Source organism: Haliotis rufescens, unplaced genomic scaffold (assembly GCF_023055435.1).
Source record: "Haliotis rufescens isolate VD_foot unplaced genomic scaffold, xgHalRufe1.0.p SCAF_16, whole genome shotgun sequence".
NCBI classification, from domain to species: domain Eukaryota; kingdom Metazoa; phylum Mollusca; class Gastropoda; order Lepetellida; family Haliotidae; genus Haliotis; species Haliotis rufescens.
In genome coordinates this window covers 26,198,645-26,213,357 of record NW_025963846.1, presented here as the reverse complement: position 1 = coordinate 26,213,357, position 14,713 = coordinate 26,198,645, and the positions used below count along the sequence as shown (strand labels likewise).

The 14,713-nt window shown below is 40.3% G+C and overlaps 1 protein-coding gene across 1 annotated transcript; it reads right to left on the bottom strand.

The window, feature by feature from the left end:
* Window positions 1-1,375: 1,375 nt before the first annotated feature.
* On the bottom strand, window positions 1,376-5,315 carry LOC124115820 (potassium voltage-gated channel subfamily A member 1-like). Its single transcript, XM_046476962.2, has one exon. It carries the CDS (start codon window positions 4,387-4,389, stop codon window positions 3,049-3,051), a length of 1,341 nt encoding a protein of 446 aa, XP_046332918.1. The 5' UTR covers window positions 4,390-5,315; the 3' UTR covers window positions 1,376-3,048.
* Window positions 5,316-14,713: the final 9,398 nt, after the last annotated feature.

The following is a 14,713-nucleotide window of genomic DNA, read 5'->3' as shown; positions in this document are numbered from 1 at the left end:
AGAGGTAATATATGGCAGTAGCAGGAATATGCAGCAGCAGAGGTAATGTATGGTGGTAGTAGCAGGAATATGCAGCAGCATCAGAGGTAATGTATGGTAGTAGTAGCAGGAATATGCAGCAGGAGAGGTAATGTATGGTAGTAGCAGGACTATGCAGCAGCAGCAGAGGTAATGTATGGTAGTAGTAGCAGGAATATGCAGCAGTAGAGGTAATGTATGGTAGTAGCAGGACTATGCAGAAGCAGCAGCAGAGGTAATATATGGCAGTAGCAGGAATATGCAGCAGCAGAGGTAATGTATGGTGGTAGTAGCAGGAATATGCAGCAGGAGAGGTAATGTATGGTAGTAGCAGGAATATGCAGCAGCAGCAGAGGTAATGTATGGTAGTAGTAGCAGGAATATGCAGCAGTAGAGGTAATGTATGGTAGTAGCAGGACTATGCAGAAGCAGCAGTAGAGGTAATATATGGCAGTAGCAGGAATATGCAGCAGCAGATGTAATGTATGGTGGTAGTAGCAGGAATATGCAGCAGCAAGGACAGGAATATGAAGTGGTAGTAATACATACTAGGAGAAGCGGCGATATATAGTGGTAGTAGCAGGAATATGCAGGAACTGCAGTTGTAATATGCAGCAGTAGCAGCAGAGAGAGGCAGCATTTTAACAATTGAACGTCAGCAGCAGTGAAATAGGATGTGTCATAGACCGTAGCGATGCAGATAGGAGGTGTTGGTTCATCGCAACGTCCCGACAACAGTAACAACAGGCAGCGGTTGATGTAGGTAGCTGTAGGTGTGACGGGTGACGTCGAGGAAGACATCACCAATACACCAGGGTATGGTGATCTGGATCCTGTGGTATAGATAGCTTGTGATTGATGTACCCTGATCTAATCAAGTCTGCTTCGTTATTTTGTCAGTCACCATAGTAACCAGAGCTTAGCAGTAACGCCTGAGTGAAACGGGTAGTGATAAAACCAAGAATGTGGAAACATATTTATCAAACACTCAAAGCACATGAGCGTTGTAGGTTCTGTGTAGTCATATAAAATACTTGTTCAAACATTTACATGGCTTTTATATTATCAACGCACCTTTGATCAAGCAAATCCCATAAAAATGCTGTTTGACAATTAACGTTTGTCATTTACTATCGCTGCTAAGATTTGCATAGCATGTGGTAGGCAACACGTTTTGTCAATGGATTTTAAATATGAACATTGATCGTATATTGGGTCAAATTTCTTGCGAATGAATGTCAGTGCAATCGGGTTAAAATCCGACACTCGTACATAAGTATTAACTAAACTGAAAATCACCAAATTTGTTTACTTCAACAAGACTTATCAGGATTCAGAAAGCCGGACTAGAAGGATGTGGCATGAAAATGAATTTATTCCGTTGGTTGGTGACATGGTGAAAAACAACTAAATTGGTTGCATAAAGGTTGAGAAAAAGGTTTCTTTCAATCCGTCAGCCAAACTATCCACAAGACTTGGACATTCTCTTTGGCACAAATCTTATTTGACTCGTGTAATAAAAAGAGTAAATTGTGCTGAATCTGTCATGCACATAATCTGTGCAGTAAAAGCTGGAAGATCAAGTATGTCACAGAAAACATTATAGTCGTTGCAATCAACATCACAAACGTTGCAGTCAACACCACAGACGTTGCAAACAACATCATTGACGTTGACATCAACATCCTAGATGCTTCAATCAACATCGCAGACGTTGAAATCAACATCCTAGAAGCTGCAATCAACATCGCAGACGTTGAAATCAACACCCTAGACGCTGCAATCAACATCGCAGACGTTGAAATCAACACCCTAGACGTTGAAATCAACATCGCAGACGTTGAAATCAACACCCTAGACGCTGCAATCAACATCACAACCGTTGCAATCAACATCCAAATGTTGCAGTCAACATCAATGATGTAAAGGTTTATACAGTAATTGGTTGACTCCATTCAAACTGCATGTACATGTCACGTGACAGGGTCCTGTGTTTCATGCTGAAATCGACACCCTCACATGTGTTGAAATGAACAGGCTAGGCACACATGCTATATTGAAATCGGCATGACTATCACGCTACACGATGTGGTTCCCATGAATTCATTGGGCCATAGGTTCTAGAATGGATGACATACATTGCAAATAACAGCATGTATTCTTTTAAGGGCAGTAAAGGTCCTAAACTGTGTATTAATTTAGTTTGATAATTTTAACTAATTAAGATCAAATATAATTATGCGTGCAAAATATATCCCAAAATATTTGTAATTACATTGCCATTATGATACAAGGAAACAATATTTGGAGATTATAATGTCATCTGTTTCGTAAGATACAGATGCCTAGTTTCAGAGGACATGCAACGTCAGCTGGTATTTGCATTGTGATGTGCTTACAGACAGTTGGATTATTCAGGTTATCGTTGTTACATGAAGAGAAAGGTTGGTGTCAAAACAGAGCGAGAGCAGCCTGGTCCAAAACACTATCTTAGTTCTAAGATAACAACAGAGATAGTATTTTGGACAGATAGGTAGACCGGTAGGGCCTTTGAAGGACCATCATGGTGACCACATCATGTTGGTTGCAACGTTCAAAGAAAAATCTCATTTGAAAATGTTAACACGAGAGTTATCAACAATAGGAGCGATGCTGCACGGCAACATCGTAACAATAAACTACCCACCTGAATAACGTGTTGCATAGACTCAAATACTCCGTATATAAGACACTTTCGAATCGTGTAAATCTTCCAAGAAACTACAATAAATAGATCAAGACACTCGCAAATCCCGCATATACACATACGGTGCGGCAATAAAGGGAAAACAACTTTTAAAATGTAGAGAAAAAGGTACACTCCTCGTCATGCAGTCCAAGTATCTCCTCAACAGCAAGGATACAAATATCAGTGGCTCGTGGCTCCAAAGCGAGAGTAAAACCGTATATCCTCTAAGATGAGATCACTACGTTATTATCTAAACAAATAAAAAAACGCAGAAGGTTGAAGAAGGGGGAAAGGTGCGCGCACTATACTCTACCTCTTCCAGTCTTATGTGCATAAAATTTGTTGAAATTCTCAGTAATTATTGGTACGGGGATGGCAAGAGTCAACACTCCCGCGAGGGCACAGATCGATCCTATTATTTTTCCCACGGGTCCCAGTGGGTATTTGTCTCCGTATCCGACTGTTGTCATAGTAATGATAGCCCACCAGAACCCGTCCGGAATACTGTGAATATGGGAGCCTTCTATACCCATCTCCGCGAAGTATATAGCACTTGAAAAGAGCAGTATACACACCACAATCGCTACAAGAAACAGGCACAACCCTTGTAAACTCGCCCTGAATGTTAAAATAAGCACCTGTAGACCGGCGGAGTGTTTGGTTAGCTTGAAAACTCTTACCAACCGTATAACGCGGAGGAAAGATAGAGAGGAACTGGATTTGGCGTCTTCGCAACTCATACTGGTGAGCACATTTGAAAGAGTGACATAATAGGGAATGATTGCGGTACAATCAACAAGGTTCTTGAAGTCTTTGAAGAACTGAGGTTTATTTGGACACACGACGATCCGAATAAGGACCTCCACCGTGAACCATGCAGTACAAATGGACTCGAGAACAAAGAATGGATCCAAGAAATTAGGGTTACCTTCGGCAGAGCAATGGTTGGTAGAGAATACCGGTAGTGTTTCCACGCAGAAGAGCACAATTGAAAGAAGGGTAATAACAACGGATATTATTGCCACGGCATAGGCTATACAGGATGTTTCCGGGTATTCCATGACCATCCATATCTTCCGTTGCCACCCGCGTTCTGGAAGGACTATCTTTTCCGTCATATAGCCTTCTTCCCTCCGGTATTCATCAATCATGTCTTTCTCAATCTCAAAGAATTCCAACTCCGTGAGGAAAATATCATCCGGTACCGGTTCAGGTCGGTTCAGCCTACCCCCGTACTGATAATAATTAAAGATGGCTTCAAATGCTGGTCTATGTCGATCAAAGAAGTACTCATTTCTTCTTTTGTCATAAAACTTCTGTCTTTTTCGAGGGTCACCGAGAAGAGTCGAAGGATGTTTTTCCAAAGTCCCTCGCCAAGTTTCGAAGTACTGTCCACTGACATTGATAGAGATTCTATCACAAGTTTTGATATTGCAGGTATGATTCGAAGCCAAGTGAGGCCCACATCGAGAGGAAGCTCCACCTTTGCTTCTCAATTTATATTCTAAACTGTGATTATTGTTATGTCTCTCGCCACTTTGGCTTATCCACAAGTCCCCGCCATCGTTATCAACATTCAGTCTTTCTCTACTGCTGTGTGCGCGGCGATACGGAGCCTGGTTGAACATGCTAACAACCGCCATGGCTGCATTTTTCCTTCCAAAATTTCTTCAATCTCTAAATCATCAACCCTCTGTTCCTTCTCCCCTTTGCAAGCAGACGACCGCCAAATTTATCGTCTGCTGCTAACGGCCATAACACTGTGCCGTCCGACTCTCCAAGTATCGATCGATTTTCCAACGACTCGAAGCTTGGCCTCAGGATAGGCTATAGGATATCCCTGTGCCGTTTTCACAAGAACTAACATGTTTAGCTGGCCAAAAGTAATATTCACCTTTTGAAACCAATTCCCGCATTTAACTGTCTCTTCTTTCGACATCCGGCTCCATCAGAATGAAATATAGAAGAAACGGCGTCAACACCCCTACCGCTCGTTGTTCACAAGAATTCGCCACTACGCATCTTGTTGCCCAGTTCCACTTGGTTGATGTATTTCAATGCAGTATCGTGAGATGGCTTGACTCACTGATAACTGCCCTAGCCTCGCGCCGAGCACACTTTTCCACACTTAACACAAGCAAACCTGTATTTTCAGGGTAAACGCGTTAACCATGTGCTTCCCAATCCGCCTGATCGTCCTTCACTAATGACCAGTGTTCCAGCGTTTACTACACTCGTTTAATTCTAGTGCGTGGATACACTTAAATATACACAGCAGCGCTCACATATGTGGCAGCGGTGTTAGCGAGATCCGACATTGATCACTAGCCTAACGTAGCAAGTATATATATACAGTGCGTCCTCTCCTCCAACGGGTCCAGACCGGCTGCCATTGTGAGAGCTGCGTGTCGACGAACCACTGCATCGACATATCGTCGTGCCAATCTTACAGGCCAACAAGGCAGCAAGTCAAATTCAAGAACGTTTTAAAACAGAAGAATTGGCAAACATTTCCCTTTTGCTCCCTTGGGGATTAGTTAAAAAACTGTAGTATTCAACAACACTCTATGGGGAAAAGGTTGGAATTTTACGCATACGCAATGCTGCTTCGATGGAAGGTGAATCATTACTTTCCATTCATGTTTTATCGATATTTAGAAATTGCATTATCTTATGACGACTGTACCTCTTGCATGAAGTGCGCAATGTTAATTTATTTAATTTAGGATAATTAGTTTTGTATATATTGATGCGGTAGTGAAAATGAGGAGAGTCAACTATGTATTTATTTCAATTATTGTGTTCATTGTATATTAAACTGAAATGTACATAAACGTTGAAGTTTCTCACGTTGAAGCAAATTCTACCACCTGTGTGTCGGGACATCTTGTTTAGGCTATATCATCGGTAACCGCTGTGTTGTTTTCAAATCATGCTTCACCATTTCTGTTATCGTGGTGATAACAGTCATATGAAACGCTATATATTTTGACATATTTAATCATGAACTTGTATTCTATTTTCAGATGTTAAAAGGTCAATTCATTATTCATGGAAGATGGTTCATAAACCGTGATTCCTCAATCGTAAATTCCGTATCCCTAACCTTTACTAAATCATCCTTATCATTTTGTTATTTGTGACTGCCATATTACGAGATAGCTCGGCATTACGTAAATGAGTTGGCGTTCAAGGCATTTGACCTTTTTCCATAACATCTATATCATTGAAGTCAGAACTGAGTTCAGGTACCACCCAGAAAGAGCACGGCACATCAAACGGACAGGTCACAAAACGTTCCTTTAAGCCCGATATTGAAAAAAATCATTTGCAGTGTCACCCGATAGTCGGGATCTCGTTAATCTCAAGGTGTTTTACTGTTGGGTATATTTAACTATTTGATATTTGTGAGGATGGGGTTGGAGGGAGCAAGGAGTTTGTGCCAAAAGCATTTGTTCCAGAAATAACTGGTTCCTCATATCATACCCCTTGATATGTTCGTTTTATGGGAAAAAACACTAAAGTATTCAGCTCCTCTACACAGAAAAAAAACTGTTTTGAAACATTAATCGAAATAATATCCTGAAACAAATACCCCAATGTCTTTTAGACACACATATGGACAATGTTCCATGTAATGATTTGTTATTTTGACATTTCCTTAATACGGACGGTTATATAAGCGCTGATACTGTCCGATTAACAAGGTTTCCCAGTATAGAGGTGTGGATTATAGTCGAAGAAGGTCACAGAGACAATTGATGTTGAGCGTAAGCCGTATTAAGATGTATTCACGATTAGCTTTGTTGGCAGCTGCTCAAAAATTCATCTCTGACGCAAGAACAAACACCTTTGAACAATAGCCTCCGCGAGTCCACTGTCCACAGAAAGATTAGTTTTTGGTCTATTTGGGGATATTTAATAGAAAACTTAAGCTTATCCGAGTGTTCAAATATTTATGTCATTCTTTTAAATAGATCGATAGACGCTAACATGGTACACATGGCTCATGTATACAGGCGGAAGATGGATTTCAACAAGTGAATCACAACAGCGTTAATGTGCGCCAGTGCACATTCAGTGTTATAGACAAATGTCAAACGTTTGCGCAAGTAGTATACTGTCAAGGTGACCTTGGATTTGGACCCATATGCGATGTTCGTTGCTATAAAAGCGTCTACAGTAATTGAAAAAAGGACGTCCGGTTATAGTTTTACAAGGAAAGTGCCAGAGTTGAACATAAACCGAATTATTATAGTTTGTTTTATATGTGATCGCAAATAATTTTCACACTAAGAACGTGTCCCTTCTTCTATTTGGAAGACAAATTGCAAAATAATATTAACTAAGGGGCATAGGAAACTATACCTAGCAGTTGATTTGATGAAATGTTTGATTTTCAATTTAAAAATCTTAAGTTAATTATATTATTATATCAAAAATAATTAACTGTACTGGTGCTTAGTCAGCACTCAAAGAATACATGTATTTTGTCATGGTTTTTTAAAAAAAAATATAAAAGTTTGAAAAACTATAAATACAATTCGCATAATACGCGGGTATCTTAGACATCTTATCATTAAAAATCAGTAACTGTTCAGACTTGGTAGAGGTCAAGTGGCTGCAAATTCATTTCTTTCTATTTCATTACAACATTACTTTTTACAAAATTGTTGCAGAAATATATGATTTTTTTAACAGACATAATCAAATTTAACAACAGTTCTTTATAATTTTCAATTAAAACAAACTTGGTATACTTTCTTTTGCCCCACATTTCAATTACATTTTTTCCAATTGTAGGACGACATCTGGATAAAACAAGCGGGAAATCTAACATTGATCTTAAACATCTGTAGAATAAAAACAAAAAAACAGTCGGTCGTTGTACTTTCAAACGTGATGCAACGCAAATACAAAAAGAGCCTGTCTACGTTTTAAGGTTTATGAGTGAGTGAGGTTTACGCCGCTTTTAGCAATATTACAGCAATATCACGGCGGGGGACACCAGAAATGGGCTTCACACATTGTCCCCATGTCGGGAATCGAACCCGGGTCTTCGGCGTGACGACCGAACGCTTTAACCACTAGGCTACCCGACCGCCCCTTAAAGTTTTTAACGCTGCGCGGCGTAACACATTCGCTACTCTCCGCGTACGTGAATGGATATTCCAGTGCATGTAAACAGTGACATCGAGATAGGTACAGCTGGTCAATACAATCAATGAGGCTGAGTATGTTAAGCGCTATATAACACAGTCTGTGGTCGCATTTCAACTGTGAAAAATGGTATACATGTAGCTATAGTTCCCTAAAATATTACTTTAGTAATGATAACCAAATATATAATGATAAGTGATAAAAGTATGTTCCTGAAATACTCTTTATTGAAGAAACTACACTAAAAACAATGATTTTACTACAAAATAAAATAGACTATTGCATGTTAATAGTTAATATACTGCAGGTATTTTACACCATTGCAGTTTGCCTGTCTCAACTGAATAACGCATCTGTTATACATCACCCAGTTTCGCATGGTTGACCATAGCCATATTGCACATGTTATTCTATGATAATTATCAACACAGCTGTCTACCGAGGCTTCAGGACACGAAAAAAACCGCGAGCGCTCGGAACTCCGATAATGAAATATAATGTCGTTCTGTTTTCGTATTTATGGGGCGCTTCTAATAAAGCCTACATTTTGACGTGCCTCGGTCAATGTGTGCATGTACTTGTACAGGCCAAAACCTGCTCAGTATATCCAGGTACATAGACAGATCAAAATCCGTTTAATGTATGCGTGTACTTATACAGTCCACAAATGCGCCATTGAATGTATGCATGTACACGTATAGTTAAAAAATACACGTTCAATGAATGCATGACTGCACATGAAAAAACGATATATTTATGTATGTATTCAGACCAAATCACCCCGTTCAAAGAATGCATGTACGTATACAGGCCAAATCATCCCGTTTAAAGTTTACATGAACATAAACAAGCCAAATATCACCGTTTAAGGTATGCATGAACATATACAGGCCAAATCATCCCGTTCAAAGTATGCATGTGCATATACAGACCAAATCATCCCGTTCAAGGTATGCATGTACATATGCAGGCCAAATCATCCCGTTCAAAGAATGCATGTGCATATACAGGCCAAATCATCCCGTTCAAAGAATGCATGTGCATATACTGACCAAATCATCCCGTTCAAGGTATGCATGTGCATATACAGACCAAATCATCCCGTTCAAGGTATGCATGAACATATACAGGCCAAATCATCCCGTTCAAAGTATGCATGTGCATATACAGACCAAATCATCCCGTTCAAGGTATGCATGAACATATACAGGCCAAATCATCCCGTTCAAGGTATGCATGTACAAATACAGGCCAAATCATCCCGTTCAAAGAATGAATGTGCATATACTGACCAAATCATCCCGTTCAAGTTAGGAATAGACATTTACAGGCCAAATCATCCCATTCAAAGTATGCATGTACATATACAGGCCAAATCATCCTGTTCAAGGTATGCATGTGCATATACAGGCCAAATAATCCCGTTCAAGGTATGCATGTACATTTACAGGCCAAATCATCCCGTTCAAAGAATGCATGTGCATATACAGGCCAAATCATCCCGTTCAAAGAATGCATGTGCATATACTGACCAAATCATCCCGTTCAAGGTATGCATGTGCATATATAGACCAAATCATCCCGTTCAAGGTATGCATGAACATATACAGGCCAAATCATCCCGTTCAAAGTATGCATGTGCATATACAGACCAAATCATCCCGTTCAAGGTATGCATGAACATATACAGGCCAAATCATCCCGTCCAAGGTATGCATGTACATATACTGACCAAATCATCCCGTTCAAGGTATGCATGAACATATACAGGCCAAATCATCCCGTTCAAAGTATGCATGTGCATTTTCAGACCAAATCATCCCGTTCAAGGTATGCATGAACATATACAGGCCAAATCATCGCGTTCAAGGTACGCATGTACAAATACAGGCCAAATCATCCCGTTCAAAGAATGAATGTGCATATACTGACCAAATCATCCCGTTCAAGTTAGGAATAGACATTTACAGGCCAAATCATCCCGTTCAAAGTATGCATGTACATATACAGGCCAAATCATCCCGTTCAAGGTATGCATGTGCATATACAGGCAAAATCATCCCGTTCAAAGTATGCTTGTACATATACAGGACAAATCATCCCATTAAAAGTATGCATGTACATTTACAGGCCAAATCATCCCGTTCAAGGTATGCATGTACATTTACAGGCCAAATCATCCCGTTCAAGGTATGCATGTACATTTACAGGCCAAATCATCCCGTTCAAAGTATGCATGAACATATACAGACCAAATCATCCCGTTCAAGTTAGGAATAGACATTTACAGGCCAAATCATCCCGTTCAAGGTATGCATGTACATATACAGGCCAAATCATCCCGTTCAAAGTATGCATGAACATATACAGACCAAATCATCCCGTTCAAGTTAGGAATAGACATTTACAGGCCAAATCATCCCGTTCAAGGTATGCATGTACATATACACACCAAATCATCCCGTTCAAGTTAGGAATAGACATTTACAGGCCAAATCATCCCGTTCAAGGTATGCGTGTTCATATACAGGCCAACTCATCCAATTAAAAGTATGCATGTACATTTACAGGCCAAATCATCCCGTTCAAAGTATTCATGAACATATACAGGCCAAATCATTCCATTAAATTTATGCATGTACATATAGACACCAAATCATCGCGTTCAAGGTACGCATGTTCATATACAGGCCAAATCATCCCATTAAAAGTATGCATGTACATATACAGACCAAACCATTCCGTGCTATAAACTAATTATAATATCCCTTTCATAAATATCTGTGTATATACCTGAGCATAGTTTCAGCTCGATTAAATTAACCTGAGACATTGTCTGTATTATATTAACGCAACTTTACGTGACAATTACATAAGTTTGGAATGACTTGAAACAGACTTTGTAGGACTCCAATTTTGCCCTAACCTAAGCCACTTGACGATCAACATACGGTTTGTCATTAATGCTTATAATTATACAAAAATAATGAAAAACATAATGAATAAAGCGCCTGATATGAATATTAGTCATTTTTACTATTAATTTTATTTCATTCAAAATCGTCATGTACGGTTATGTTTCATATTTATGCTTATCATACTGCGGTATTATCATCATAAATATATACCCCTCTTCCGTTGTGTAAGTGTTCTCTTTATTTAACAAGATTGTCAATTGGAGGTGAGTCGTAAATTTATGGAAGATGTATTGCAATTTAGACCCATCGTTTGTAGTATCTGTATATATAGGTCTCTATTTACCAATCTCTTCAACTGCGAATGAGTCGTGGAATAATACTCAATAATCGGGCTAATCTTCACTAATCCGAAAGCAAAGTAAGTGTTCTCTGTCCATGCTAGTCAATGCATCAACGCTGAACACATGAAATCAAATTGAGCCATCATCACAGCAAGTAAGCCTTTGTCCTCCTTGTAACCAGAAAATGGGGTAATCATGGTCAATAATAAAGTCTGATCGGGCAGTCTGGTGAAAATGACTTCAATTTTCCGTTCGGTTATGTCCGACCTGGATTGGGCTAACTTCGTTGAACGCATCACCCATTAACACTCGGGTCATTTAGATGAAGATCCAACACCCCGGATTCTGCTGACAATTATTCAAAATATACGGATTTCATCCCTGGATCGGTCAGTCCTCGCAAAGCGGAAGAACTAAAAGTCAATATTAAGGTCTAGACCAGCGCCATAGAAATCCAGAAGTAATAAAACTTGACCTCGACTTCCAAGGAGACCAAACACTCGCCCTGTATCCAAGTGTGTCACTTGATACATCTTTCTTTGACCATTTGTGGAGTTTGTTCTATCCCAGTTATCTTGCTGCCTCGTTGATATGGTTCAAGCTCGCGGACATGCCACATGCATCAAATAAGCAGATGGACAAGACCAAGATCAGTGTCCTCTTCATCTCATTCTCTCGGCTGCCTAAAGGACGTTCATATGTCCGCCACAGCATCCCCGGTTTCGTAGTGGGCGTTTTCCTTTTATCCTTGAACACGACCTCAGTTACTATTACAAATTATGTACACTTTGATCTGAAAAGAAACAGACCTGAAAAACAGACCTCCAAATGCACTTATACGTGATGATAACACTCGGTTAATTTTCACCACGTCATCCAAACCGTTCGGCCACAACCATATATAGTGCAGTTACTGGATTGGAATCTCAATTGTGGCTTCTATAAAAACACAGTCGAAAGCGGGTTAGTGACGCTGGTGCTCCCATGAATTGTACATGTAGTAAAAGGCGCAATATCATGTTTGACGTGTTGTTCTTGATATGGGGACAGGATGTGATTTCACTGCTCCGTCCATCATGTAGACGTGTCTGACACATTATTTGGAAGGTAACTAAATATTGCTGTGCGGAGCTTGAGGAAATCCTCGACGTCAGGATCGGTGGCGTGCGTCAATGAATCTGGTGATAGTTGCCAGTGGCTTGAAACTCACTTTATGGCCTTAATAAATCTTCACAAAACGGTGTCTGTCAAAATACATTCCTGCATACGAACATGTAATGAATTATATGTCATTTGGACAGTGCAATACCATGTACAAATCTAATCTTCCATTTAGAGAGAAAAAAATATTCTTCGATAGCGATGGTCTGATTTAAGGTAGACTGTGAAGGAAGGATATCATTGCATATGGTCTATATGTATCGTGATATACTACTAAAAAAAGGTTAAGGATCACCTGATTCTTTTACCAATTCATACGCACGGTGATTCCATACAGAGTACATTATTGGTTATTGGTTATTGATGACGTAATAGTTTATTCAAAAAAGCAATATAGGCCATTGACCCAGGTTACACGTCGAGAAGTACAGAGATAGAAAGTATATTTTAATGAAGACTTTCTCACCACCATAGCTTGACATTATTAACTGCTACATGTTTTAAGATGGTTGCATTTGATGATATCGTAAGCATATTAGGGGGCACGGGTGGCCCAGTCGTCTAAGGCGCCGCAATTCGCTTTGCAGAGCTGCGTCCCTTGGGCACGCCAGAAACCTATGATTGTGAGTTCGAATTCCGGTTCGCCCCGATTATGTTTCTAGGTTTGTCAGCACCATACTCGTGGTCGTGGGTTTCACCGAAGTGGTAAACGTCTGAGACCTGCATCACTTCGGGCTTTCCTCCCACATTAAGCTGACACGCCGTGATATGACTGGAATACTGTTAAACGCGGCGTAAAACCCAACTCACATATTAATCTTGTGGATTGTTGGATATTCATAATATTTTAAAGGAATGTCCAAATGTCGCAATGCTTGATATTTATCACAAAAAAGTAAGAACTGATATAAAACTTCAATATATGGCAGTTTACATATATTACATACTCTCTCATTTCTAGCTTATCCAATAGGCCTGCAAATTGCTAGTCGCAGTTTATGAGAACCCGATCTAAACTGAACATGCGCACGTTAATCTTTCGAATATTTGAGACCGCCTCCGTGGTCTAATGGTAGAGCGTCCGCCCGGAGAGCGGAAGGTCCGGGGTTCGATCCCCAGGCGCGTCATACCAAAAGACGTTAAAAGATTGTACTTGTTGTTACCCTGTCTGGCGCTCGGCATTAAGGGGCTAAAACAAGGACTGGTCGGCTCGGAGTCAGTATACTGTGTCTAAGTGGGGTATTCATGTTAAACTGGGGCAATGTATCTCAGTGTGCTAGCACTATAAATCGGCATCAGTCCGGACTAGTACAAGCAGCCGCACACACACATACACGTGCATGCACGTCGCTATATAAGTGCAATAATCTTGGACGCGACGTAAAACCCAGTTTCACCTCACCTCACCTTCAAATATTTGACCATATGGACATATGGTTCAACACCGAACATAGGTTTAAACATGATTACTGAGTACTCTACTTTTGCAGAATGTCAGCATTGTTGATGCGAAACTTTTAGTCTACCTCCAAATTCATTTAATAATAACGTTTCATTTCGAACCATCTGTTCTTGTCAAACAAATCCAAATCCATACAACCAAAGGAACAAGTATTTTATGATGGACATGTATAATGTTTAATGATAAGTCTTCAACTTTCTTGTTTACAATTCATAGACATGGTGATTCCATAAAGGAAACATAATTGATTATTGATTAATAATTATTGATTAATGTCTATGTCTTTCAGGACCATGAATACGTATAATGTCAGAAGGCCGCTTCGTGTGTTTAGTGTTGTTTCAGTACCTGGCAAGTCTTTTGGTCCATCCTCAGGTGTGTGGCACCGCCTCCGTGGTCTAGTGGATAGAGCGTCTGCCCGGAGAGCGGAAGGTCGATTGTTCGAACCTCGGTCGGGTCATATCAAAAGACCTTAAAAGATGATACTTCCTGTTATCCTGTAAGGCACCCGGCCGTAACGGGATAAAACTAGGACTGGTCAGTTCGGAGTCATGATCAGTATACTCTGTCATACACACACACACAGATACACATACACAGACACACCCACTCACAGACACAGACACAGACACACACACACACACACACACACACACACACAAACACACAGGCACAGACACAGACACAGACACACCCACACCCACACAAACACACACACAGAGACAGACACAGACACAGACTCACACACACAGAAACACACACACACACACACACACACACACACACACACACACACACACACACACACACACACACACACACACACACACACACACACACACACACACAGAGGCACAGACTCACACACACCCCCACACACACAGACACACCCACACACCCACAGACACACAGACACAGAAACACC

Excerpts from the sequence above, each read along its gene's own strand:
- LOC124115820 (XM_046476962.2), bottom strand. The coding sequence starts at position 4,389 with ATGGCGGTTGTTAGCATGTTCAACCAGGCTCCGTATCGCCGCGCACAC.